Source organism: Hippichthys cyanospilos, chromosome 16 (assembly GCF_059441005.1).
Source record: "Hippichthys cyanospilos isolate Australia breed blue-spotted pipefish chromosome 16, RoL_Hcya_1.0, whole genome shotgun sequence".
Classification (NCBI taxonomy): domain Eukaryota; kingdom Metazoa; phylum Chordata; class Actinopteri; order Syngnathiformes; family Syngnathidae; genus Hippichthys; species Hippichthys cyanospilos.
In genome coordinates, this window is record NC_142384.1 from 12,248,910 (window position 1) to 12,276,851 (window position 27,942).

The 27,942-nt window shown below is 40.5% G+C and overlaps 2 protein-coding genes across 3 annotated transcripts; one reads left to right on the plus strand and one right to left on the minus strand.

Moving 5' to 3' along the window:
- Positions 1-15,843: 15,843 nt before the first annotated feature.
- luc7l3 (LUC7-like 3 pre-mRNA splicing factor) lies at positions 15,844-20,880 on the minus strand. 2 transcript variants are annotated; one of them, XM_088437615.1, is made up of 11 exons: positions 20,672-20,880; positions 20,205-20,271; positions 20,069-20,108; positions 19,723-19,867; positions 19,551-19,628; positions 19,367-19,471; positions 18,896-19,057; positions 18,463-18,818; positions 18,053-18,357; positions 17,738-17,961; positions 15,844-16,479 (listed from the first exon to the last, which is right to left on the minus strand). In XM_088437615.1, the coding sequence occupies exons 1-10, from the start codon at positions 20,768-20,770 to the stop codon at positions 17,771-17,773; spliced, it is 1,548 nt and encodes a 515-aa protein (XP_088293741.1). In that variant the 5' UTR covers positions 20,771-20,880; the 3' UTR covers positions 15,844-16,479; positions 17,738-17,770. The 2 variants fall into 2 exon arrangements, with proteins under 2 accessions (XP_088293741.1, XP_088293740.1); XM_088437614.1 differs by having other exon boundaries at positions 15,844-17,961.
- A 994-nt stretch (positions 20,881-21,874) lies between these two features.
- On the plus strand, positions 21,875-27,480 carry ankrd40 (ankyrin repeat domain 40). The gene is made up of 5 exons (XM_088438117.1): positions 21,875-22,346; positions 22,789-22,937; positions 23,210-23,839; positions 24,816-24,997; positions 25,741-27,480. The coding sequence occupies exons 1-5, from the start codon at positions 22,213-22,215 to the stop codon at positions 25,882-25,884; spliced, it is 1,239 nt and encodes a 412-aa protein (XP_088294243.1). The 5' UTR covers positions 21,875-22,212; the 3' UTR covers positions 25,885-27,480.
- Positions 27,481-27,942: the final 462 nt, after the last annotated feature.

Sequence of the window (27,942 nt, forward strand, 5' to 3'; positions counted from 1 at the left end):
GACAAAGTGCCCTGGGGGGAGGGGTTTTTCCAAGTACTGATGGTATCACAGTCTCTTCTGGGAAATAGGCAATATGATATATTATCTAATATGGTGACTGTAAATCAACATTGTTACATGTTGAGGTTCAATACAAGCTGATACTGAGTAAAAAACATATTCCTGATAGATACTTCATATATATATATATATATATATATGTGTAGGCAAACAGACAGACAGCATGAAGTGAGATTTAAATTTATGTAGATATACTGTATGAATCTGTTGATAAATAATTGTTGTGTATCAAAAGCAAATACTAGAAACAGGTGGTTTAAAAAGAACACCATTATGCGGCCCAAACAAAAAAAAAATCACTGACCCAATATTTGTGTCATTTTGACTAAACTTTCTGGGTTGTTTTGCACTAATCCCCCAAAATGGGGTGTTTTGTACAAGACCTCAAAATTTGCATTGTTTTGACAAATTGACCCGACTACTGGGATGATCTTTTTTTTTTAAACTGTAATTTTAGACCCCAAATTTTTTGATTAGACAGACCAACAGACAGACATGAACCACCTGCCCTGTAGCCAGAAGTTCCTTATGCCAACTTTTTAGTTTGGCATTTTAAAATAAAATTCCTTGCTACTTCATTTAACCCTGTGGACTGAAAAATACTGAACTTAACATATGTCAACAAATTTCTCCTGTAACAAAAATGCAAATCCTAATTGGGCTGCCTAGAATTAAAATGGAATAATTTTGGACTTTTTTGCATTACTGGTGTGTTTCATTTAATATGCAGCATCATTTAGATCTTAATCCAGCTCCTTGCGACTGCCCTTGTGATTTGAGCATCGTAGAATTGTACTACAATTATTTGTATTAGGTACAGTAAATTCTCCATCCTTGACGCTTCGTTACATCATCAAACCGTAGCAGAGGTCACCTTTAAAATCTCTTATAGGTTTGTTCGCAAGCATGCTTTTGGGTGACAGGCATCCACAGTGGGCTCCACTAATCTTCCTTCTCCTCCGCGGTCGCCACCGTGTATTCTCGTCGCTCCCAGTGTGAGTCTACAAAGCGTGTTAGAAGATGGGCGCTAATGGCTGAAGCTTATCACTTCACAAGTTGCTTCCGAGTGTCCCATCGTCACCGCATCCGACTCACTCCCCCTTCTGCTCCTTCCTTACCTTGTGCTGCGCGCGTCGAGGGAGGGGAGGCGTGACAAGCGGAAACCTTGAGCTGAGGAACACTGCTGACAATGCCGTTTTCTGCGCCGCTGTGCTTTCATCATGACGGATTGCTGACAGCTTTCCTCAACACCTGGCCCGCTGGCGTGTGAGATAATGGCTCCACACACACACACACACACACAAAAAATGGCTACAATGTTGCAGAAATGGTTCTTGCCGTAAAAGATTTATTCAGGGAGGAATTGAGGCAGTTCACTCATTTGATGAGCTGCCTTTGCAACAGGGTGATTTTAAATCCCAGTTCAAGCATTCAGGCTTATGCAATTTACTGTAACGAGAAAAAAGAAGGCACATTTGGTAGAACGTTTGTGACGCTTCTGAGGGATGGTCTTTTTACATTTGCAGCAGAATAGTAAGACTGGCTGAGCACATTGAGGAGGAAAACCCATGCATGACCTTTGGAACTACAGCTAATCAAATGTTATGATTAAATACAATCATACATTACTTGGGCAAAATCCACCTCTTAACTCATACGCTGCCATTGGCGGCTATAGACGTCAAATATCCATATTTGGAGTAAATGAGTTCATATCACACCTCACATTGCAAATTTTGAAATGACCAAAAACCTGATATATGAACATTCTATGTCAATTCAACTTCTGATAGTTTTTAACCCTTCTGGCATTATATTACAAATAAGGGATATTTCTTTGATTGTTTTTATTGTACCATAAAAGAATCAATAGGGGAAAAAAACACTAGGGAGCTGAAATTTTTGGCAGATGATCAAAACATGAAAAATTTCAAAATGCAACGATTCTGACATTTCCGTGTGATTGCAGCTGGACGTGCAATTTTTTTTTTTTTGCACAGAAATAATCATTGTCCAAATTTTCGACCATAAAAAACCATTATGACAAATTTTGAGATTGATTTTAATAGGATTTATGACATTGATTTTCTGCCATTTTTGCAACATTCCTTTGAGTCGGGTTAAAACTGTTAGCAAGCAGAAAATTGTTGACTTGTGTTTCACCTCAAGACAGTAGGTGGCGGTAGAGACCAGTTAATGGTTATGTCTTACGACTTAAGGGTGTCATCATCACGTCACAAACTACAAAAATTGACCATACCATCTTTCATATGGATAGAACTGATGCTACTGAACAATTTGAGTGGCTCAGGGAAGAATAATATTCATAAATAACTTATTAGGCCCTTAAAAGCATTTACAAAATTAGGAGAAAAACTGCCATGTGTACAGTTTGCAAGGTGTGTGCACAAATGTTGAACCTGATGAGGGCTTTGCTGGCCCTGATGGCTCGCCGCTATCTTAATTGCACCGAGAATGTTCTCTACCAGTAACAAACTATTGTTTCGCCATAATCAATTGAATGAGTCATCATAAAAAGCAAAAGAAAAGTTCACATCAGTTTTTACCGGCGCATAAAAGACGAAATAGTAAATCATGTCTTGCAAAGCAAAAAAAAAAAAAACATTTTCTAAATGCTGCGCTTGCAATAAAGTTCTCTCTGCTGTGGAAAAAATAAGGCACAAAATAAAGTTCACCTTCCAAATCAGCAAAGCAACAAAAGGCGGCTCTTATTTTGCATGCGCGCAATTAAAGTGATGTTTGTTGCGCTTTTAATCATCTCTGCCTACTTCAAAGAATATTTTCATTTCAATGAATGTTGCATTGTTTGGATTGGACCTGCATTCGCCATTTGTTATTTAGTGCTCCAGGTGAAGTTGCGCAAGCAAATACCACATCAAAGTGATTGACACTTGTCGGAGGAGCCGAGGGATTTGAATTCTTCATGTGCGCTGCCTTTGCATCCTTTTGAGGTTGAGAAAAAAAAAAAAACGTGTTTTAGAGATGTGTTAAGTTGTTGTGTTAAGAGGTTTTGGCTGCAGCCTCTCAAGCACGCAACGCTCTCAAAGAAGCGGTGAGAGTAAAAATAAGAGACAGATCATCTCCTTTAACTCCGAAGCGCACTCAAATTCCCATTATGCATGAGACAAGGTTGTGGCGAAGGGCGAAACATCAAGACGCTCATGAATTTCAAAGTCTCATATGATTGCATTACATTACAAATACCAAAGCGAGGCTACAAACACGAATGAAAGACGACTCGGGTGTCTGTTCGCGCTGACACTCGGCCACACCCTCCCCCTCAGAAAAAAAAAAAAACTACTACAATATTTTGGACTTCTTTTCAACTTGATTTTATCCAAAATAAATGTATTGAACACAACTGCCACGCTGTTGTATAATTGGCCCATTGGGAAATTATACAATAAAGAAAATTGATCAAATTCTGACTGCTGAACTCTGTTGTTCTTTATTTTTTTATTGTATCACTACAGTCTCACAGGTGAAAAAGAAATCAAAGATAGTGACACACGACATCACAAATACACAAATTGCCTAAAAGACGAAGAAAAAAAACTCAAAAACATCATTTGGGGAAAGGAAGAAAACTTCAGAAGGGACCGCAAGTGGGAGAAGCCCAATTCCAGGCTCAACAGGTTGCACTAAATGCTAGTCATCTATCTAGTCTTACCCCTCATCTTCTCTAAATGATATTACATTCAGATACTAGTTTAATTATATTATTTAGCATAATGTATCAAAAATAAAACTCACACAACTCTTAGCAATTCACACTTTTCTACAGGTCACTATAATACAACTAAGCAAAACATTGCTTTATGTTCCAATTAATTTGCTCTTAATTTGAAAAGAATATTCTGTTCCTGTCACATTATTAAAAAGCATTAAATCAGATTTGCTGTTACCTGCTGTTACCATTTCAAATCTTATTGAAACTCTAAAGTGCGTCACGCACCCCTGCGAGAACTCATACTGCCATTTGTGAACCACTGCTCTAGAATTGCGCAGAATCATCTAAAAAGGAACCCAGAAGACCAAGAGCATCCGCTTTTTTCGCCTTCTGTAAGGTTAGTGTTAATTATTTATACTCCATGTTGGTGTTGTTTTCTGCTGATTTAGTCTTGCTCTCTTTTCACATTTCTTTTCCTAATTTGCTGAGCAGTGCCAAACAGATGGAGTTTCCTCACCAATGAGCTCCACTGTTGTTTCAACATTTTTAAGGAAACAATACTGTGAAATGTGCCAACTTGCAGGACTAATCTTGACACGTCCAGCTTACTCCCAGCTTGACGAAGAAAAAAAAAAAAAGTCATTTAAGGTATGTGTGTATTGTAACATATTTCTTGGGAGTAAGAGAAAATGCTGCTTAAGTACTATTTGCGTTACTGGACTATTTAAAGTCTCGAAAGGCATGAAGGGGTGAACTCCTACTGCGGTGCAAAATGGTGAAGCTTTGTTCATTTTGAGCCTCATGAACTCACTTTAGTCTTAAGTGTGTGCAGTGCTGTTAATGTGCTGGTAAGGTGCACCTATTAAACACCTCCCTCCATCTGCAGGTTCATGTGAGGTTCTCTGCTTCCTGGGAGCTTTTGTTTCCCCTCTCAAATTTATCAGTGCAATTAGGCGCTCTGCTGAGCGTGTACTGTAGGCCCACACTGGGCAAGTTGCTCTCCTCCGCCGGAGAGCTCCTCTCCATTGTGTGCGTACGTGAGGGTGTGTTTTTTGTGGCTCCTTAAAAATTGGTCCCCAAACAGCATGAAAACCAGTACAAAATAAGAGTGAATGTGTTCTTGTCTTTCTGTTTTAGTGGTGCGCAACATCCTCTCGTTTTTGTACGACAACTGCTACGTCCGTTTTGACACCGTAGGGGCAATTTTTAGATCCACTTGGAATTGGTGGAAACATGCATCGAAGGAAGGCAATATACACACACACATTTACAATTAGTTCAAAAAATGTATAAAAACAAAAATCTCATATGAGCAAGTACCGAAAGACGCCTGAAGAGGGAGGCAAAACAACATAAACACAGCAAAGCCCACAGGTTATGACAGTTGTTGATGCCATAAAGCGGGAAAAATGCTATATTAATTGCAGAACAGCTAGTCATTATTGATCATGTTTGATCATTTGTTTTCTACACAGATTTTATTTTATTACTTACTCACATTTGAGTAAATTCTTGGAATTATTGTGAAATCATTAAATAGAATACTTTTTTTCAAAGACTTTTGAAATAGCTTTGTTTGTTGTTTTAATGCATATTTTTTCCAGAAAACACAACTATAGAACAAAACTATAAATCTTATTCTTCATTGCAGTTTTTCTCCCTCCTGCCACACTTCAGGAGCATTTACAAGGCCCCGTGGTGGTAACTTGAGCAGGGTGTTTTGTTCTGTACGCCAAAGATGGACAACTAATACGGCGTTTTAGCTTGGCTTTGCAAAATCGCCACATTTTTGATAATCTCAGAGAGCCGTCAACCAACTAATTGAAATAAAATTGCTCAATGAACATCTTTGTCTTTGTTCCAGAAAATCTAAGTTTGATTGCAGCTAGCAAAGTTTTGTATCTTTAGAACTGCATTAAAATTAGCGTCCAAAGAAATGCTTTAATTTTGACAGGTTTTGGATCAATGGATGGATGGATGGATGGATAGATAGATAGATGGATGGATAGAGGGAGGGAGGGATGAATGGATGATAGATAGATGGATAGATGAATAGATGGATGGAAAGTAGCAAGAGAGCTACGTGTAGTGTATCGCTCCTCTCCAAACTGTATTAGCGCAAGAAAATTGTCCTTATTTAGCAGCTGAGCATCTGCTGTGTATCCACAGGGGCTCGGGAAGTGAAATTGGAGCCAACAACTTCCAAAGTGATGATGACTCGTTGCCTTGCCACATGCACAAGACAAGTAAATGTTAAGGGTAAGCACCGACTAAATGAAAAAAATGAGGAACGTGTCATATGCTGTTTTTTTTATGGCAGAGCAATCTACCATATTATATATGATAAGGCACATGTTGCAAAGTACAGATTAAAGACTAGTTTGGGGCTGTTAGTTAGAGTTAGTTCATTTTGTTTAAGAAAAAAAAGCATATGTTAAAAAGTGCATCTTCTAACTCTGCCAGCATCTCTTGTGCCACTTTTTCACGGCTTCTTCACACCCTCCTGCATCCGTCTAGAGGTCTTTTAAGCTCGCTATGGAAGAATCGCTCAGTTGTGAGAGTTTAATTTGAATGTATTGATCACACGAGGCGACATGCTTGTTAGACAATCAACCATCCGTTTTCCCAAGCGGTAGCTCAGTGTCCAAGACGAGCCGGAGCCTTTCAGAGCGCGAGCACATCGAGAACCCCGAACCTCACAAATGTGGTAGTCTGCTTCCCTTTCTGTTAAACCGATAGAAATAATAAATCATCAGAAGGGCCCTGCTGTGCACTGATGCGTGTCTCTGCCTTTGATCTGATAACACATCATTAATCTTACTTTCTTTCACTGGTAATTTGTTTATACTTGATTCCATTGGCAAACACGGGTGATTAAAGTAAATAATCACCCTGTAAGATGTTTAAGGGGAAGTAGTCTGATGTCACATGAAAGCATTTTTGTTGTCATGGTTGAAATATTAAATCATATGTAAATACATATATATATATATATATATATATAATTTTTGCCCCAAGTCAGCTGGGATAGGCCCTAGCACACCGGTGACATGAAAGTGGGCAAGCAGAGTGGCTTTCTGACTTGTTGACTGTCCATTGCTGGTAATAAGACGGCAATTAAATATCCCATTTATGATGTCCTAGCATAATGCCTGGATGTTATTAGGCATTAAAAGCGCTCATTCACTAGGACTCAAATTTATTTGCAGCAATCAAAGTGAGTAACCGTAATGCCCAAAATGGCACATCAATCAACTTTGCCATATGGCCAAAAAGGTCTCCAGGTTCATTTGTGTCCCATTGGCTTCCTACTTTAAAGCTTTTCGGCCGACATGGTCCTAAGACTAAGACCTTGATTATCCTAGATAATCTTCAACGCTCTTCAAGAATATGATATTTTAGCAGCGTTTACACTCTGACCTAATTTTTACAGCCATTTCTCCAAAGTCGAATGGGTTTTGTGTATCTGTTTTTGCTATTCAGCCAAATGTTTCTCAATTTTGGTTCCAGCCAAATATTTAAATTTCAGTGCGTTCCTACCACAAATGATGCATACTTCCAGTTGATAAGAGAAATTAGGGCTGCACAATTAGTCAAATTTTCGTAATCACATCAATTCATCGTAATCACAATGTTGGCTGCCACAATTAATTAAGCTGATCCTCGGCGATACTAACGTTTAAAAAGCCAACTACCGTACATGTCGAGCACGTTTTTATCCTACCACCAGGGGGCAATGTTTCCCACATGTTTGCATGACAAAAGCATCTTCTTTTCTCACCCTAATATATTATTTACCAGTGTGAAATGGTGTTGAGTTTCTGATTCCTAATATATACATATACATACCTGATTCCTAATATATAAAGTGCTAGCTGTAAATTGAGACCCATTTTAAAAAATCCGACCGGCAAAAAATTGGAAGAAAGTTAGTTTGAAATGATGGAAAACTACATTTTTCACTGCTAACTGATTAAAATTTGCTTAAAATAATATAATGTGCTTGGTTCTAAGTAGGTAAACAAGTTTGACCAAACCCAATCGTGATTAATTGTGATTTCAATATTGACCAAAACAGTTATGATTATTATTTCGGCCCTAATCTTTCAGCCTTATGAGAGATATGTTGAAATATGCTCATCTTCTCCCCTTGACTTTGTTGCTCCTTTTTAGCCTCGCCGTCTAATAAATTAGTTTCACAAAAAGGAAGTGGGAAGTTGCTGAACCATGTTGAGTCTCTGGCATTACCTAGAAAGCAGCGTGCGCTGAGCCGATTTGCATGATTACACAACATCCGGCAGACAGACACAAACACTTAATGCCTCCCACAGATGCGCACGGCGTGATTACCAGAAAATGAGTACAGCAACAAACGAACGGTGTACAGTTGTAGTATTACCGCATGACACTGTTTATGGCTGAGATTTCATCTTTGGTCAGTCATTTGAAACGGCGGCCTAGAGCGACTTGTCTGTAATCTCCCTGCTTGGCGAGCAGAAAACAGCACTGGCCACAGAGCATCAGTGGCCAGGTGCATGACTGATCCCTATGCAGGGAAAGAGGGACAATCAATATAGGGCTATTGAAGCATGCGATCAATACGGGGCCAAAGGATTCACAGGGCGCCGGCCAGAAACCTCCCCTCGCGTCCCTGTGTCATCAAAAAGAGAACAAAAATCTGAGAGGACATTGTGTAAATTCTCCACAATAAGATAGCTTAGCTGCAAAATTCCTTCGCTCCAGTCGTGAAGATGATCGCATGTTCCACATTCCGGTTAAGTAGGCAGGGTGCGGATCGATGACAACAAATGTTAATTTATTGCACTGGTAGCACCTTGAGCAAGGAGATGGTGTCCGGCTGGAATAACAGATTTGTCAGGGATTTACACCTTGAGATTGTGCGGCGCTAAATGTGACATTGAGAAGGCGCAAAAAGCTCTAACCAGATGGCTACATACACTTTCGAAAGGACGCTAGTCTTTGTGTTTTCTAGTTTTGTCAAGTAGTAGTGTCAAAATTAAGTCCACAATTGTGAAGATTTGTTTTGTGTTGCTTTTATCAATCAAGTTTTTTTATTGTTCAATTATCACTTGGTTTAAACTGAGATGCTGGCTAAAAATTTGAAGTAGCCTTTCGCTAGCCTGTTATGGTGCTAAGTCATTCTCTTCACCATATGTGTGCTATTCTTTGCAATCAGTTGCTATGCAGTTGCTTTGGCCATGTATTTGTCACCTTTGTCATAATCCTTTTGTATTTGCCATACTCTGCCTTTTTTTTTTTTTTTTTATGACCCTTGTCGAAAAGGATCTTCTATTTACCATTGTGACTGTTTTTTTCCTTGCAGTGTCCCCTTTGACATAATAGACATTTATTTATTTATGGCTTTAGTCTCATAGGATCCCATATTCACAGACTGGTTTGTTCCTTCAGGTCACAGTTGCTATGCAGGCGCTATGATCGTATATTTGTCACCTCTGTCATAATGGTCATTGTCATATTTTGTCATTTTTATGTATTATGACCATGTCACACAGGACCCTGTATTTGCTGGTGGTTTGTTCATTGATGTATCAGTTACTATGCAGTTAGTTTCTACGGCTCTTCAGTTTGTTTTAATATCTCACACAAGAATAATGTCTGACTGTATTTAAGCTCAAAGTTCTGAATGATGCGATGTCAGAATGTCTGGTTTCTGAGTTCGAGTCTAGTTTCTGAGTCTAGTTTTCCAATTTTATTTTTTTTAATCAAATCCCAATTGTAAGTCTTTCTAGTTTTACTTTGGATTTTTGCAGATTAAGACTACTTTTCCACTCCTGTGTTCTATCTGCTTCTGAGTGCAATTCCTCCTCCTCACAGGATGATAGATGGATGAGTAGATTGATATAAGTATATACTGAATACATCCATAGATAGATAGATAGATAGATTCCATAGATAGGTTTCGATAATATTCCCCCAAATGGATGGTGAATTACTGTAAATACAGATCAAAACATTTTTATTTTACTCTCAGTATTTGTTTGTTTTGTTTAATTTTCAAGTAATGCAGTAATGATGGCGTGTGGTAGACTTTGCACCTTCTCTCGACTGTCCGCCACTGCTGAGGCTGCGGGACTCAGGCCTAATGTTGGATGGAAATGGACAAAAGAGTGTGACACAGGATGTGACCAGGATAAATGTGATAAAACGGGTCGGCCACCATCTTTGCTGCACATCTGTAGGTCCTGGAGGGGTACAGGCCCTGTCGAGGTGACAGATGTGAGTCAAGGATACTGCAATTTAGCCTTGTCCTTGGGGGTGGCAGCAGCCAGATACTAACAGAAGTGGGCCTGATGCTGATGCAAAGGTGCGATAAATTACTGAACATTAATTAGGCTTAAGAAAATAATCACCGTGAGTACTCTTCATAAGTCAATCTACGTTCCTACACTCACCTATGGCCACGAGCTGTGGATGTGTGTACATATATACAGGGGTGCACATAATTTTGTCTCTTTTTTTTTTTTACTCAATTTTTACTCAGATGAGTAACAGGACAGTGATTTCTGTCGCGCATGCATACCGTACCTGCGTACCACTTATGTGCAACCCTGGTTAGAATAGTCTTCAGAACTCAGAATACTGAATATTTACTTCTGTTAATATGGACGGAAGCTGAATCCCACTGTGAACTATTAACCCCTGACCTTTCATCTTTTTCCCAACTCCCTGTCCAAACTTTCATGTTTGATTAGACTTATCCTCATTAAAGATGAATTTATCGGACTTGAGGATCTTGACCAGCTAATTCCCTAAGGATCATCTGGGAGAAGAGCTGTGTTTCAATTGCAAATTACATTAGATGGTTGTATATTGACTCCTTCATATTCATGAGTGTATGTATGTATACGCATCTCATGAATGTGGGCTTGGTTACGGCCGCTGCCTTCAATGAATGCTGCCTTGTTTTGTACTAGCAACCAACTCTTCTATTCAAGCTATCGTTCCGCTTTGAAGCCCGACACCAGGCTTTTATCTTGTTATCTTGTTATTTCATTGTATTCCCATGTGCAATGCCCGGCAACATCCCGGGGGGTGCAACAAATATCATGCCTCTCATCCACAACACGGCCAACAATAATGGCAGCGAAAGGGGGAGGGACGGAAGGGGTCTCGTTTTTGTTTGAACTAGAACGGAAAGGAATTACCGATTGACCGTACGCTATCATGACGAGCCTAATTAATCAGATACATAATTCATAGGGTGGAAACGCGCGCCATGAAAGGCAAGGGGTTGGCGAGATGGAACACAAGACCGCATCATCAGCACTTTCTTCGAGAGGAAAGCAGATGGAGAATGCTGGAGGGTGCCGTTGGTGTGTAAAATGAATAAAAAAATAAATAAAAAATGACTCATATTCCATCAAACTGTACAGTAAGTAAAGCCATGCAATTAAAAAAGCTCACACTGTATTATTATTCTTATGAAATCAAACCAGAATGACATCTAATTAAAGTCCCTCGAAACCATGAGGCTTTGAATCAATAACATGTGATGGGCTTTAACATTAGATAACACGCTGACAAAAAAAAAAAAAAAATAACATATTGATCTGATGGATATCAGCGGACAATGTACGGGTCAAGAACAATGAACAGAAGACAAGGAGAATCCTTGGTGACAGTCAAAAAGATTAAATATAAGCACCGTGGCCCCAACATGTAATGAGAAGCCTTCGGGTGCAACTGTGATCGATAACTAAATAAAGGGCTGTTAATGGAGATCTAATGATGCGGGACTCCACCACAGAGCTAAAATGTCAGCCTTGTTGAGCACAAGGAGATTTTGTTATCTCACACAAATTAAGTCAGAATGCATGTTTGGATGTCCATCGTAGAAAAGCGGCTGATCCACGTTGCTTAAATGGAAATGGAAAAAAAAAAAAAAAAACGGATTAAAAATAAATGATTCAAACTGTAACTCACTATTATGATGACTGCTGCAGTTGTTGTGGTGAGTGGCATTTTCAGTTCAGAACATCCCAGTTCTGTTAGTATGAATCCTGCCTGGTAACAACTTGTTAACGTTCTAAAATAAAAAAAAATAAAAAATATGGCAATCTTAGCTTTGCACAGCATGTGAGGGTTTTGGGTTTTTTTTTTTTGGTCACATATTTCAGTTTCCCAATTTATTTCTCACATGCACCCATTGTCTACAAGTTCAAACCCCTGGCCAAATTCTATTTTTTCATTTATATTTAATTCTGTTATCATCCTCTGTCCAACTCTTCCTTGCGCACTCCAAGGGGGATCACGGAGGACAGACATGTCCTTACTATGACCCTCAAAAGGGCTTTGATGGTCAAGCGGGAGGACTGTAAAACCTCCTGCTGCTCCACTCGGCATTCCTGGCAACTACGGCTATGTTTGGGCCAGAACTGGTAAAAGAATGTACTAGAAAGAAAGAAAAAGGAATCAAACATGACAAAAAAAAATGCAGAAAGTCTGAAAAGAAAACTGAAGTGTGGAGCCCATTCCTGTGGTGGAGCCATCTGCTTAAAGCTTGAAACTGAGCATAGTGATAGGGTGAATGTAGCATATGGTACCGGCTTGACCCAACTTGATTCTACATCTTTGGTGCCGTGAGCTCTGTTACTACGGTAGCCCATATTGTAATGTTTCTCTGATTGGTCAGAATTTTTATGGTTTGTCACATTTTCTACAACTGCATATGTAATTAGAGGCAAATGTGAAATCTTCTACTACTATTTAATAGTCTACTAAGGTTGAATGGGAGGTGTTTTTTTTCTTCATAAACTACTAAGATAATTTGAGGAAGTCACTTATTTTCGCTACAAATGAATTTGTACACACCACAAAAATTAGCAACAGTTAGCAAACAAGATGAGCATTAGCACGCTAGTGACTAGCATTTAAGGGCAAATGAACATTACAACTTAGTTCACAGCTATGTAATTATATATTTATATTTACATTTCAAAAGTAAGTGTCTTTAGTCACTTAAAAAAAAATGGAACTTGAAAATGGAAGAGTGGTTAGCACATTAGCCTCACAGTTCAGAGACCCGAGTTCGAATCTCGCTCTCGCCAATCTTTCCTGTGTGGTTTGCATGCTCTCCCCAAGCCTGGGTTTTTCTCCGGCCACTCCGGCTTCCTCACACACTTCAAACCATGCATTGCAGTTGGATTGAACGCACTAAATTGTCCTTGATGGTGATTGGTTATTCATCCCTTCGTGCCCTGCAATTGGCTCACAACCAGTTCAGGGTGTGCCCAAGCCTACTGCCTGAAGCCAGCTGGGGTAGGCACCAGCAAGCTAGCTACCCTAGTGAGTAGAAGCGGCTATAGAAAATGGGAGAATGGATAAACTTGAAAATGGAGCTGACTGTCAGCTACTATGAGGTCAATAACTTCCTGTTCTTCTTCACAAGTTGACAATGCATGTTTCATGATTCACTGCCTCCTCCTTGTTCAAATTTGAACATGTAAAGTCAAGCCACTATAGATTTTTTTTAGCGAAAGGTTATATTCTCAGATAATACAGCCCTTCTTCTTTTTAGGAAGGTCTTTCCCTTATTTTGAGAAGCTCCATGTGCTATTATTATCTTTAATGAAAGCCTACCAACTACTAAATTAGTATTTAGTATCAAATGGCTGATGGCAATTTCAAATGGCATCAGTCATCCGGCCATGAGGTGATACGTGAAGACTGTCTTGTTTTTTGTTTTAGGTTTGGGGAGTCCGGTGTGGCAGGCTTTTTCCACTTTGCAATAATTGAACATTGCTTCCTCTGTTTTTCGGAGGAATCTTTTTTCCCCTGCTGCCATTGCAACACTGCATACATTTGCAAGAAAGGTCAATGTAGAAAATAGTGGTGCAAACATTTCCAGGAGCACTTCAAGGTAGATATGTTTAGTCTACAAAATTTAAAGTTGACTTACCCAACAATCGACTTTTTGACTTGATGTATGTATATAGTCACGAAGTTGGCTTTTTTTTCTCCTTTCAGGTTTCATTTGGACAGATGTAAGGACATCAGCAATTGACAGCATTTTGTAAGCAAGACTCACTCATTGTAACAAGAGCATCATTAAAGTGGAGGATTACGAAGGTCAACAAGGTCGGTAAATTACAAAAACTACAATGACTTGTTGACAAACGCTGATACTATTTGACTGATAGGTCAAACAAAAGAAAACCATGGCAATTTTCAAATAACTTTAAATATATTCAAATAAAACCCTCTAGCTGATAGTGTTTTTGCCCTATCAAGGGTCAATAAATGCATTAACCAATAATGCATATTCCATTCAGAGTAAGTGTAATCACAATGAAAACAACTGGCTGTCAGATGGATGACTGATGAGGGTAAGAGATCATTTATAAGGTCCAGATATGATTACATTACTGAGCATCGATTTTTGTATATTTTAAGGAACGCGTTTAGGATTTATGGCAAATGAAGGAATCAACGTAATTGTTTAAGAGAGCATTTGCAGTCTCAGTGCCATGCCTGGAAGGCTGCACAGCATCCCAGCATCTTCTGTACAGTAATTAAATGTTAAGCCAATAGAATATTAGTGCTGCAGCTGTGCAGGAGTGTAATAGAAGTAGGAGCGCAGCGCCTACAGGGGAAATTAAATTCCTTCATCACAATATGACTGACAACCTGACAAAACCTTTGAGCGTGTACTGGGAGTCTCCATCATTAATCAGCATGGTGACAGCAGAATTGATGAATTGTCTCAGTAGCATCTGCATGATGCTTTTGCCTCCTGGCCTCCAACTGAGAGTCAGAGTAGAGACCGTTATCCACTTTGACAATTTAGAAAAGTGCACATTTTGAACCTTTTCCTTGGTCGACTTGCCATGTGATTTTGTGTGGACTGTTTATGGTTAAATATGCTCTTTAATGTGCAGCTATGACGTAAATTTGCGCTGCCAACCATGAGGTACAAATTCTCCAAGACGAAGTTGATCAGTTGAACATATACTGCCCCCTGCTGCCAAGTTAACATGCGCCATTCCTCAGAATAGTTTGGCGTTCGTTGGTTTGCAGCCTGCACTGAAAATGATTTTTTTTTTCCATGATTCTCACTGTATGGTGTTTTTCAGCCAGAAAATTTTGCTTGCCTCGCTTTGCACTAATTGCAAAAGGTGCTCATGAACAATTGGCGTGCATTCGAATTTTGGAGATCAATTTAACCAGACTTACCAAATCCGTGGCATATGGTTGATGCTGACCTTTATCGCACTCAAAGTTGCACTGGTTTAAAAGCGGCATACTGTTTGATTTGTGGAATATGAATCATACACTCTGATCGTGTCAATTCTAGCTGGATCCTCCAAAAAGTGTACGTTTGGCGGCAGCGTAACATTTCCGGTGCAACGAGACTCCACAAGCGCCATCTAATGCCAACACTCTACCAATGACAAAACTAGAAAGCTATACAATTATAGACCTGGTTAATGCCGGGGAGCTCTACAGGACATTAGGACAGCATCTTGGTTGAGAAGAGGATATTTGGGGCTATGTATCATGAGATCTTGGCCAAAAATCTCCTTCACCCAGTAAGCACACTGAAGATGGGCCGTGGCTGGGTCTTCCAGCATGACGATGACCCCACATTCACAGCCTGGGCAATTAATGACCAGTCTCCAGACCTGGATCCTAAAGAAAACCTTTGTCGCAAGCCGAAAGTCGATGTTGCCCAGCAACAGCCTCGAAACCTGAACGCTCTGGAGAAGATCTGTATGGGGGAGTAGAGTGGGCCAAAATCCCTGCTGCAATGTGCGCGATCCTGGTGACATACATACTATGGAAAATGTATGAGGTGTGTAATTGCAAACTCAGCATTTTGTATCAAATAGATATATTCTGTTCATCTGTTGTATCAAATACTCATGCAATAAAATGCTAATTATGTAAAATAAATGTGATATTGTGGATTTTTATTTTAGATTCTGTCCCTCACAGTGGAGGAGTACCTTTGACACAAATGACAGATCTCAACCTACTATTGCATGCCTAATATTTTTTAAGGGGCCCCAAATGCATTATTTGCGTATACAGCTAAAGAAACAAGACAAGTCAACAATTGTATTACCTTTTAATTTCTCAAGACCACAGGAACATTTTTAAACGGACCAAACCTAAATACAGCTTCAGCCTTCAATCAAAATGATTGGATCCAAGGAAACCGGTATATTTAACAGCAAGATGAGCAAATTAGGAGCTCTATGTGGAAATAAAATTTTAAAAAAAAGAGCCACGCCCTGTCATTGGACTAACATTACATTTTTTAATAAAAAAAGAAATTAGAAACTGAAGTAGGACCCAACACACCAAAAAAAAAAGCACAAGTATTGTTTTCCTTTTGAGTTATTACTAAACGCAGAGGAAAAGGAGTTTTTCAAAAATAAAAAAGGTGAAATCTGCCTACCACTTTTGATAAGAAATGTCTGACTGATGTCCAGACCCCTCAAGACACAGCTTTGTTTTGTTTTTTTAATTACCACAACGACTTATTCAACTATGAGCTCCACAGAGACATGATAACCAATGCTGTAATATTTTCCTCCCTCTCTCCACATGTTCTTGATTTTATTTATGTAAGCCACTACGCATATGTGGATCACCTTGTTTATAAGCAGCGAAGTGCCAGGGTCAAAGGTGAGGTTGGGGATGACCTCCTCCCGTTCTTCCTCCAACGGATATCTCAGATTCCCCTGTTGGGCAAAAATGTTCAAAGGATGCAATGTTAGTAAACGAGCCCTGCAACGACTTTTCTAGAAACACAATTAACTGGCTGCTACTGGATCAGCATGTATCTCAGAAAGATCACACAAAAGATTACAAAGTTGCTCCGACATGCCTTGCGTCAGCATTCGGCTGAAAATGCTGACAAACTGTCTACAAAGTTTGACACCACTTTGGAATTAAATCATTTTACAAGTGTCGAAGCTATGTGATATTTCCTCTGCGGCTACAAATGTGAACAGACGCGGCAAACAAATGATTCAGAGAGGACTACAATTATGCCCTATGGCAGAGGTTAATCAAGCAGGCGCTCGTTCCTTAACAACGTACGGATTGACAATCAAGTTTTCAAGTTGACGTTGTGGAGAGTACAGGCAACAGCATTGACAAAAGGATGTGGGTATAGAAAGGAGTACCTGGGGTGAGTACCTGCACACTTTGACAGTCAGAGAGTATCCTTGATTTTTAATTTGCCCTTTTCACATGTGGTCTCGCTCACAACACCAACGCTGTGAGGTGTGGAAGTCAGCTGCAAATTACGCCATAAACCCTACCCTCCAGTTAGTTAGTTACGTTGTCCCTCCCCCAGCTCCTAGGACTACCCCAGCCCCCCACCACCACCACCACTCGCAAAAACACACACACACACTGCAAAGCATGATCAGGCACATTGAAGAAATGCATGGCATTTGCGAGTCAAGTAATTGGGTGTTTACCTATGAGGAAAGATGAAATAAATCGCCCCGACTGCGGTTGCATATAAATCTGTGTTGAATATTCAACTTCACATGTTATCAAATAATGCCAAATGGGGGTGAAAGCATACAGAAATTTGACTGGATAAAATTGTTTTGTTTTTGTTCTGTTTTTTTCCCCCGCTACTTTTGTGGACAAGGACCAAAACATCTCGAAGGTTCAAAAGCGATACAAAACGAGGGGTACCTCTGGGCATGTTTGCTCAGGGCTACACTGGCCTTTCCCTCTTGGCTTTGTGTGAATGCTTTCTACCTTCTTCTCATTCATCGGGCCTAGTTCTTCATCTTCAGTGCATATTTATGATGCACTATTCGAAAACAGGATATGGTACATCAGACAAACATCATCAGCATTTTTGACGTGAATGCAAAGAAGGTGGGAGCAGGAAGGAGGGAGGAGGGAGTGCAGGAAGGGGTAGGAGTGTGTGAAGGGTTTAGGGAATCAGGGGGGCGAGGAGAAGAACACACTTACCTGAGTCTGATCTGAGGTCCTATCAGATCAGTTTTAATTGGACTGAGTGTCACCTTCAGAAAGGAGGAGCTCTTGCTGGCCGTTAAGGAGAGGGGGGGAGGCCGAGGCGGCAGCCTCTGTCTCCATCGGCTCCGCTTCTGTTGAAGCCATGACGGCAGCTGTTTCGCTGTCAGAGTTCTTGTCTTTCTTGGAGCTGCTGTTCTTCTCCTCTGACGACTTACGTTCTGGAAAATAAATGCATCAAAATGTTTGGTTGGCGCTATTATCACACTTCCATCTTGGAGGGGAAAAATATTGAATCGAGACACGGTTCACCTTTTCCATCGCCTTTGTCTTTGGACGAGCGCTCTTTGTCTCTCTCCCTGTCCTTATCCCTGTCTCTCTCCTTGTCTCTCTCCCTGTCCCTGTCTCGGTCCCTGCTGCGGCTGCGGTGTCGGTGAGATCTGCGTTCCGAGCTTCGTGACCGCCCCCTCTCACGGCTGCGGGAGCGCCGCTTCCGGTCGGAGCGGTCGCGGTCACGATCGCGGTCGCGTTCACGGTCGCGGTCACGTTCACGGTCACGGCTGCGTCTCCTGTCCCTATCCCTCTCCCTTTCTCGGTCTCTGTCTCTATCCCGGCTCCTGCAGAATGAGCAAAAGTCAGCGATAGAAAAGCATTAAAAAGCAAAACATCTGCAGTCAACGATGTGACGCACGGTTTTAATTTACGTCATTAATTTACGTTACCTGCTGCGTCTGCGATCGCGGTCTCTGTCTTTGTCTCTGCTCCTGGACCTCCGACGATCCCGGGACCGACTCCTTTTTCTGTCTGATGTTCGGCTGGAGTGGCGGCTGTTTGACTGGCTTCGCCGTGCCCGTCGGTCACGATCTCGGTCTCTGTCCCTGTCTCGTTCTCGGTCTCTCTCCCTATCACGCTCCTTCTCCCGTTCCCGCTCCTTCTCCTTTTCTTTCTCTCGCTCTTTCTCCTTCTCCTCCTCCTCTTTACGCTTCTTCTCCCGCTCCTCTTTCTCCCGCTCTTCCCTATCTTTCTTAATAGCTGGGTTTTCCCCTTGTGGGTCCTCTGAGCGGCGTCTGAGTTTCTCCTGTTGAAAAGTAAAGCAAGTTTCAAAGGTAACGATGAAATCGTTATCAGCAGTAACGTTTGAGCACACACCATTACCTTAAGCTCCTCTACAGTAGATTTGATCTTGGCGTAGCCCATATGCTGCTTTCCCATTAGGTGGTCATCCACTCGAGACTGAGCATCGCCCACAATCAGGAAAGCGCCGCACACCTCGCACACTTCCATCTGTTTCTCCTGGGCTGCAAAGCTCTCAATTGTCTGAATGGAAGGGATGGCATTTTTAGGATTGACCAATATAATCAATTCAACTAACCTAAAAAGTGAGCCGGAAGAATCCTGAATCCGCCCACAGCTTTAAAGTTCATTTCATAGGATTTATTAAATGCACGTTAAATCAACATCACATTTACAGTAGACAGAAAACATATTTAAGATGTGGTTTAATGTAGGCTTCGGTTTGACAAAATCGAACAAATTACAAATGATTCAATTTCATTAATGACTAAATGAATAAAACCTTTATAAGATAGCAGATGTAGGCCGGTGAGGCTGAAGGTGGTGACTTACGGAAGGGTTGGCGCTAAGCAGTTCCCTCTCCTCTTTGAGCTGCTCAACCAGCTTCATCATTCCTTGAGCCTCTTCCACACGGCCCTCAGAGCCCAGCTCCTCAATCTATGCAAATCAAAATACGGTGTAATGTCAGCAATGTTAAAAAAAATTTTTTTAAAAGTTATTGTGCCAGTCAACAAACCTGTACAACTAAATCTTCAATTTTCTCTGTCAGAACCTGCACCTTCTCCTCATTCTTTCCAGCTGGAGCAGGAGGTTGCTGGTCAACACACAAAAAAAAATATGAAATTACCTTTGGCACCGAAACTAATTTGGGCACAAATTTTACTTATTTAAAACTATGAAACACACACCCCTGTATTCTGTTGAGCCTGGGAAAGGGCAAGACGAGCGTGCCCTCGACGAATTCGTCGCTCTACTTCGGCCAGGAGCGACTGCAGATAGCGCAGAAAATCACGCTCATATCCCTCCTTCATGTAACGTGAGCTCTTTTCATATCTGGGGACAGAACAAACACACAATATTAACAACTCACAAATACATAAAAACACTTTACAAAATGTTAATATTTATGTTGGTGGCTACATCATTGCGTAAACATCTATCAACAGGACCATACAATCTTATTATTATGGTTATTCATTGGGTCCAATGACTTGAACGAAACATTGAAACAAGTTCATACAATTCATCACTTACACTTTTCGAAGATTTTCATCGTGGATTTTCTCGCAAGGGCCTTTCAATAGAAAATGAAAATTTCCATCAGTGAGTATCTCGTCACATACTAAAGTACATTGTTATGAAAGTAAACCTCAATTTGAGTGTGACCTACCCAAATCAGACCGTGTGTTTGTAAATAATTCTGCTGGACAGAAACCGCACAGATAATATCGACATACCTAAAAAATAAAAAGAGGGGATAATTTAAATTACATCGTTCACAAAATTCTTTCAGTTTTTGACCCAAACGAGGCAGAAGTTTTAAGGTGGAAAAACCATTCCTGAATGCAGGTTCAACTCTGATCGCAATGCATACAACCGATGTCTCATTGTAAAGACCACCATTAGCATTAGTTGGCTAACAATGGCTGAACGCGTGTAGATTTGCATTAAAGTCACGGTGCATCAATCATATGTTTAAGGCCCATGATAACCAATACATGCATGACAACAATCATTTGAGGAAAATAACAATTGAAGACAACGCCAAAAGCGAGTCCGGTCCCCAAATGCTACAGACGTTCGGCTGCGTTCGCGAACAAACCCACGAGGCTAAAATTAGCAAGAATGCTATCTTACGCTCTCGTCGTCCCATTTGACGTTACATCGCTTCTCGTCCGGGGCCAAATTTCTGTCTCGGCCCATGAGCTCGTCGAGCAGCTGGGCGGCGGAAAGCATTTTGCCAAATTTTGAAGCACTGGTGTTAAACGCAACAATATGTCAGCGCTTCTGTTCACACCATCCCAAAGCGCCCAAAGTACATTGAGTCAAAATGGCAGCAGCGGTGACGTCAATCCCCACCAACTGTGAAAGTGAATCAAACCTTTGACCCGGAAATGCAACTACAACGATGGCATTCATGGAAATGTGCACGTACATACATCATAAAGTTATAACATGTTTATTATGATAATGAACTTTATTTACACTTCCCTAAGCAAATGTAAATTTTGTACACCAATGCATTTTTAGGCGTCCAGGCACTATAGGTATTTTCACAATTAATACAAAACCAAGCATAACACTAATTGTAGTGTTCACTTATCTAGATTAAGTCATATACTTACTGACGCCAAGTGTGTCATAAACCAGTGATTCCCAAACTCTTGCACACGAAGGCACACATTTTACATTTTAAAGGAAAAAATGAGCACGTACACCACCAAAACAAAAATTCCACAGAGTGGATACAAGTCAACTACGTACTTTCTGCTAATAGGAGATCATTTGTTTTGTCTCTCATTAGTAAAAACTGTTAAAATAGGTAGATAATGCTAGCTCGATTATTTGTAAATTAATTATTGTTTAATAAATAAATCAATTACTGATGTACAAATAATTCTGGCCAATTAAGTAACATTTTATCATTTGAGGGCAACATGTTGGCGCTGATTAACTCATCAGTTAAAAAGTGTTATATTGTTGGACGAAAATTAAATTTTTCAAAACGGGGAAAAAAACGCTTTTCGAGAGGTTGAGGCGACTCAACAACGCGTTTTTTATAGAATGTCGTTTTCCTGTCTAAACTCCACAAATGGGAAGTTCTGGGTTTCAGCCATCGATATGTTTTAATACCTAAATGTATCGATGAATTCATGATTAAATGTACGAATCTACCAGCACACAATTATAAGAAAAAGGCTTTTAGAAGTGCTGTCAACTTGCATTAGTTTAATACAGGTATTTGCCACATACAATATGGTGGATGCACGGACGTATTGCAGCTAGGGACCAACCCTCTCCATGCAGTCGGGGTAGTCGTTGTTACATCCAAAATTTTCCCCCCACGATGTGGCGGTACTTTGGCATTCTACCGAAGGAACGCACTCACAGGTGATAAGATCGACTGCAAAGCGGGTGTTGACATCACGATCTGAACCAACTCCCAACAAGACGGTTCTCTGTGAACGCTAAATAATCCGGTTGTTAAATCGCATTTGCGGAAGTAGTTTGTTATCCAAAATTAGTCCCAAAGACTGCTATCGGCTAGTCAAGCTAGCAAGTACAGTAGTTAATGTTTAGCCCAGCAGCTAATGCTGTTTTGCCATTATTGCTGGTAGGCTAACTCGGGAGGCTTTAGTATATCCTATGAACTCAGAAATCTCGTAGTCTGTGCAAACATGTCCACCACTTCGTTGGATAAAGAACTCCAGGAGCGACTGAGAGAGGCGTCTGCAATCGGAGACATTGACGAAGTGCGGACCTTGGTCGAGAGTGGAGTAAACGTCAACTCCCAAAACGAAATCAATGGATGGTGAGTTTAACGACCAAATCATAACATTGGGCGATGACCTCCGTGAAAAGGTTTTATTATTATGTTTTAAGTATGCTGCTTCATTTATTGTAAAGAATGTACATGTTTTAACAACTTCAGGAAGTTGTTTCATAAGTTGCATGTGTGTGGTTTGGTCCGTGAGATCCCATTAGGCAAATCATGGCTTAATCCTGTAGAGCTGCCTGTTGGAAATCCCTTCAGTGGGTGATTTGGGTTTCGAGCAAAAACAACAACAACAAAACACAGAGCAAACAAAATATTACCGCTAGATATTACCAATCATGAACATGGCTGATTTTTAGTGATTTGTAATAGTTGTACAATCTTACATTAGATTAACTACTAACTGTGCTCCTATTAAGGTGACTTTTGTTGTTTTTTTTTCCTCCTCCACGTGCGTCCTTGTCTTTAATCTCACCAGGACTTGCTTGCATTGGGCATGCAAGCGGAACCATAAGCAGATCGTGTCCTACTTACTTAGCAGTGGTGCAGACAAAGACATCCTCACAGCGAAGGATGAGCTGGCCTCACAGCTCACATCCAAACCGGAGATCAAACGGCTTTTAGGAGGTAAACTACGGTCACAGTCGTTGTTTTCTGCCTTTTGCTTGTAGTTTTAATCCGAGCTAGATTAAATTGGACATGAACCTAAACATGATTTCCATTTGCAACGATATTTACAGTATATATTTTGTTTGACTTGAATAAATTTGACTTATTTCATGGATATGTAACTAGATGCAGAGATTGTATACAAATACTATATAAACACATCAAATTTTGTGTCCCGTGTACATATGCCATACTCATAAATCCTTCCACTGTGTTTTGTTGTTTTATAGTTGAAGTGGAGGACGTGCCTGAAGTCAAGGAGCCCGAGTTGCCAATTATCCCCAATTATTTGTCCAACCCTCCCTTCTTATACGCAAAGATGGATAACAAGATGGAGCTTCTTCTTTCTCAGCACAATGCACAAAACGGATCTGTGGAGCACACCGAGTCCACGGACAGCAATTCAGCTCCAGTTTCACCAACCCAGCACTTTCAGTCGCCGCAAAGCCTGACTGCAGATGAACCTGTTCCACCAACAAACCCCATCGCTCACAGCCAAGTTCAGACCCGGGAATTTGTTTCAGTGGCTGAGCAAAATGGTGTGTCACCTGGCTTGGAGGTATCTCACAACCACACTGTTGTAAACTGCACAGTGCCCGCGGATCTGTCAGTTGAGCCGCATCTGGTCAATCACGCAACGCCACACAATGGAACCATGCGCTCGCCTCCTTTGGCGTCACCCAGCCCAAGTTTGACATGCAACAACGGGAGTCAGGTCCAGGCTCCAGCGACCAACTCTAACCCAGCTGTAAGCAGGCCGCAGTCGGTCCCGCAGCAGATAGGCTACAGCCAACCAGGTGGACCTTTGCCAGCCTTTCAGCCCTTTTTCTTCACGAGCTCCTTCCCTGTCAATGTACAAGGTGAGCGCAAACTCTTTTGATGGCTTTACAAAAATGTGGCCTATGAAAGCAGTATCATTGGGTAACATTTTTCTATGCCAGGAGCTATGAGGCCGACTGAAATAATTCAACTGTGTTCTTGGCACACTTCCATGATTCTTAGACAATGTGGCACATTGTGGAGCACGAGAGCGCATCAGGTGTGCTCGGGGAAATGATCCAATTTCTCTTAATGGGTTCAAAAACAATTATTTACTCCAAATATAATGTATTCCTGTTCATTTATCACAGTGGCATGGTTATCGGCAATACAATGAAATGTTCTTCCTCTGAACAACAAAAATACAATTAACTGTTGCAAGAGAAAAAATGTGTTGTGTTCAACTAAGAGTTCCCGGGTGGTACACTAAGTAAATTTATGAGTACTTTTGAGAAGAACTGCTTATTTACATAATTGCCTATTATGTACTGTTGTGACATTTGTTTTTTGTTTTTTTTGGGTGGTCTTCCACAAGATTTTGCTCTTGAAAGGTGGAATTTAGGATGTAGCGAAAATTGTATTGGTCGTTGATTGGTCAACAATGTTCACTTGAGTCTGACAAACCTTTATTTCTTTGATTATCTTTAAATTGCTGTAAGAAAAAATGAAGGGGTGTAAAAAGCCTAGTATTAAAACATATTAGAACGATCATAAGATGGTTACTCATGCTTACTCACGTTCAACAAATAACTAGCAACAAATGGTCTTAAACTATTATCTTTACTGACATGATAGAAAAAGTTGAGTAATTCATTCTGGGTACCAAAGAGTGGCCGGAAAGTACAAAAGTACACAAACGACTAGAGGTGCAGCCATTAATCGACAACTAATCGTTTACCAAATTAATCACTCATTATTTTTGATAATCGGCAGAGGTCGTGAGTTCACTTCTGGCTCCCGTCCCAGATCGTAGTACGTACATCATTGAACCCACATGTTTCTTAAATCCCACTGTAGAATTAATACTGAAGGTGCGCATCCAGAACCCTAACGCCCGTGAGAACGACTTCATTGAGGTGGAGCTAGACCGCCAAGAGCTGACATATCGTTCCCTGCTGAGAGTCTGCTGCCGTGAATTGGACATCAGTGCTGAGCATGTTGAGAAGATTCGCAAGCTACCGAACACCATGTTGAGAAAGGTAAGATGTGATTTTCTTACCCATTTTTTTTCCCCTAAAAACTGACATGAATACTTTTTAAAGTAGTCATTCTGATTATTTATATATTTGGTGGTGTTACAAAGTTCCAATCTTTCTGTAGGTATTTTTTTCTTAATGTGTTCATTAAAAAAATAATGCTCAGTACATTAAGTGAAGGTTATTAAAATCTTGGTGATGTTGCTAATAGAGCTGGGGATAAAAGTCAACCAAGTCGGGTAAGTCAACCTTAGAAATAGGTCGACTAACAAATCTTAACCAGGACCATCTTTCTGCCATTGTTTTCTACACGGACATTTCTTTCAGACATACGCAGGGTTGCAAGGGAGGAAGCCAGAAAAATAAAGGAAAAACCGGACCACAAAGCATTAGGATTGTATTATCCATGAATATAACCTGTTACTAGAAAAAAATCTGTAGCGGCTCAGTTTTAGATGTTCAGATTTTAGCTAGTAGTCAAGTATAAAACATCACCAGTCTACTTGACAATAAGACAAAGAACAGGAAATAATTACCTCATAGCTAACAGGTCCATCATCTCACAAATTTACTCATGGAATATATTTGAAGCATCACCTGTAAGTGACTTTAAGGACACCATTGAATGTGTAACGTATGTATAATATCATCTATGTGTGAACTAAACGAACTTAAATGGTATTGGCTGGTGCAATGCTACGTCAATGACTCATCGAATCTGAAACCGATGTCCCTCTTTTTCCCAGGACAAAGATGTCGCTCGGCTGCAGGACTTTCAGGAGCTGGAGGTTGTGCTGGAGAAATCCGAGGGCTTGTCCTTATTCTCCGGGACAGGGGGACTCACTGACAGACCCTGCTACAATATGAAGGCTTCGCGCCTCACTTACTAGCACGCCCGCCCGCTTTCCTCGCTTTTCACGGGCTTGTGTAGCCTCCCTCGAGCAGCCACTAACCAGTCGTCCGCCGGATCCCTTGTCCAGCTTTGTTCAGCCTGGACGATCTGTCAAGTTCTCGAGCTCTTTGCCCTCCTCCGGGCCTTTTCGCTGCTTTGGTGTTCCCAACTAGTTTCTGAGTGATTACTGATGCATGAGAGAAAATATTTGGGCCCCTCTCTCCATCGCCACCCGGTGCACCTTGTGCCAAGACTCCAGAGGAACGACAATGGGGGGGTCGGGGACATTAGCTTGTCTTCCTGGGGTTTCTGCAATAGCCTTACATGGACATGTCCATCTACAAGCTGCGGAGCAAGGCGTCGCACGCAATTTGCTAACCTTAGTGTCTTTGCTGCAAAGGGGAGTTCCTTTAGTTGCTTTAATTGTTGGTTCTTTTTGGACTGATCATTTTAAATGTCGTCTGCACATGGAGATGAATCGCACTGTGGAAAAGAAAAATGTTTTTTTTTTTTTTATAGTTTTCCATCTGTAAAGCTTTCAAATTCTGAAGTAATTGTTTTAAATTCCCAGATACCTCACCTTTATGAAGTATTTCTAATTTAGTTTCAGAGCGCTATTAATACTTACTAATGAGGCCCGAACATGCTTTGCGCATTCCGCTAGCGAGGATTATACAGTAAAGCAACATTGACTTCTTCGGACCACGTCCACAGAATATCTTGACATCGCAAAGGAATGCAGCTCAACAAGTTTGCTTCCTACAAAGTAGAGATGACAAAAAATGCACCTGCTCGTTTCTGCTCCGAATGTTAATTTACTAAAACACTACTAAGTGAGGTTGCCTCCTTATTTGACGCCCTTCTCAGTGCCAGTCTTTTTCTTCGTATTTATTTTGTTCTAACAGTAGCTTTAGCTAACAGAAGTCTGTTTGATCTAATTAAAAACTGCACTGACAAGATGACAATACGATTTTTTTGTAATGTTAAGAAAGTAACGGGCATGTTGAGAGCCAAATGGAAACGTTAATGCTGCTCTTCCCATCGCGTTCTGGTATGATGGGCCTCATTCCCGACTGCGCCACATTTTACATCCTACAATCAAAAGGTTTCTAATCCAGTGCTAACTGTTTACTTTTAGATGTATACCTGAAGCTCTTACTTTATGATACATATTTTGTATTTTTTTTTTTTTTAACCAGGTAGGCCTGTTGTTTTTGTGTCAAAACACCGGAAGCTGAAGTTCAAGCACGGCGTGGCCGATGGAAAAAAGTGCAATGTGAGGTAAAGACAATGTCAAAGGCTTTATTAAGACCAACGAGTGAAAGAAAAAGATGTGTCTTGACAGGGTGAGAGTGTCATGTTCAAAGTAAGTATGGCTCATGTTTGATTCCGTGAAAAGAAGACTAACAATATTTGTGGGTTTATCGTTCTAAAGTTGAAGCAGATTACAGATTGACTTAACCTATGCATCTAGAGTCTGATATTTTTATAAAGATGTGTCCTGTGTACTTGCAGACATAATCGTAGGCACTGTTGAAGCTGTTTTTCGTTCTGGAGACCTGTATATGTTCTTTGATAAAAGCATGGTGAATGACTTCCTCTCTTCTCTTGCTTCCTAATTTATTAAGTCATGTCAAGTGCCGTTCCGTCTTGATCATAACGTCCAAAATAATTGAAATGCCACGTTAGAACCACTAGAGGGAGATAGAGTCAGTTTTTATTCATGTTAAATGCTGCACCTTTTTGTATTGCAACAATCCAAGTAAAGTGACCGTTTTCTATAAGCAACTAAACTCAAGTGCATACATAAACATTAATTATATCATTTAAAACCCGAATTACATTTATGTAAACGAAACCGTTCACCCTTAGCAAGATGCAGTCACCTTGAACCAACCCATTACATTTCTTTATTCGTTAAGGTGAGCTCACAATTTGCTATATTAGCAACAATTCTTACTGTAATTTAGTATGAAAATGATTTTTTTGCATTTAATTACGATTTAAATAAATATATGCACAAAATATTGACTGACAATTTGTGTTTTGAAGTGAG

Coding starts and splice junctions, on each gene's coding strand:
- luc7l3 (XM_088437615.1), bottom strand. CDS start 20,770: ATGCTTTCCGCCGCCCAGCTGCTCGACGAGCTCATGGGCCGAGACAGA. Junction 19,868..20,068: donor GATGAAAATCTTCGAAAAGT/GTAAGTGATGAA, acceptor TTCTGTCCCCAG/ATATGAAAAGAGCTCACGTT. Junction 19,472..19,550: donor TTGAAGATTTAGTTGTACAG/GTTTGTTGACTG, acceptor TGATTTGCATAG/ATTGAGGAGCTGGGCTCTGA.
- ankrd40 (XM_088438117.1), top strand. CDS start 22,213: ATGTCCACCACTTCGTTGGATAAAGAACTCCAGGAGCGACTGAGAGAG. Junction 22,938..23,209: donor GATCAAACGGCTTTTAGGAG/GTAAACTACGGT, acceptor GTTGTTTTATAG/TTGAAGTGGAGGACGTGCCT. Junction 23,840..24,815: donor CTTCCCTGTCAATGTACAAG/GTGAGCGCAAAC, acceptor ATCCCACTGTAG/AATTAATACTGAAGGTGCGC.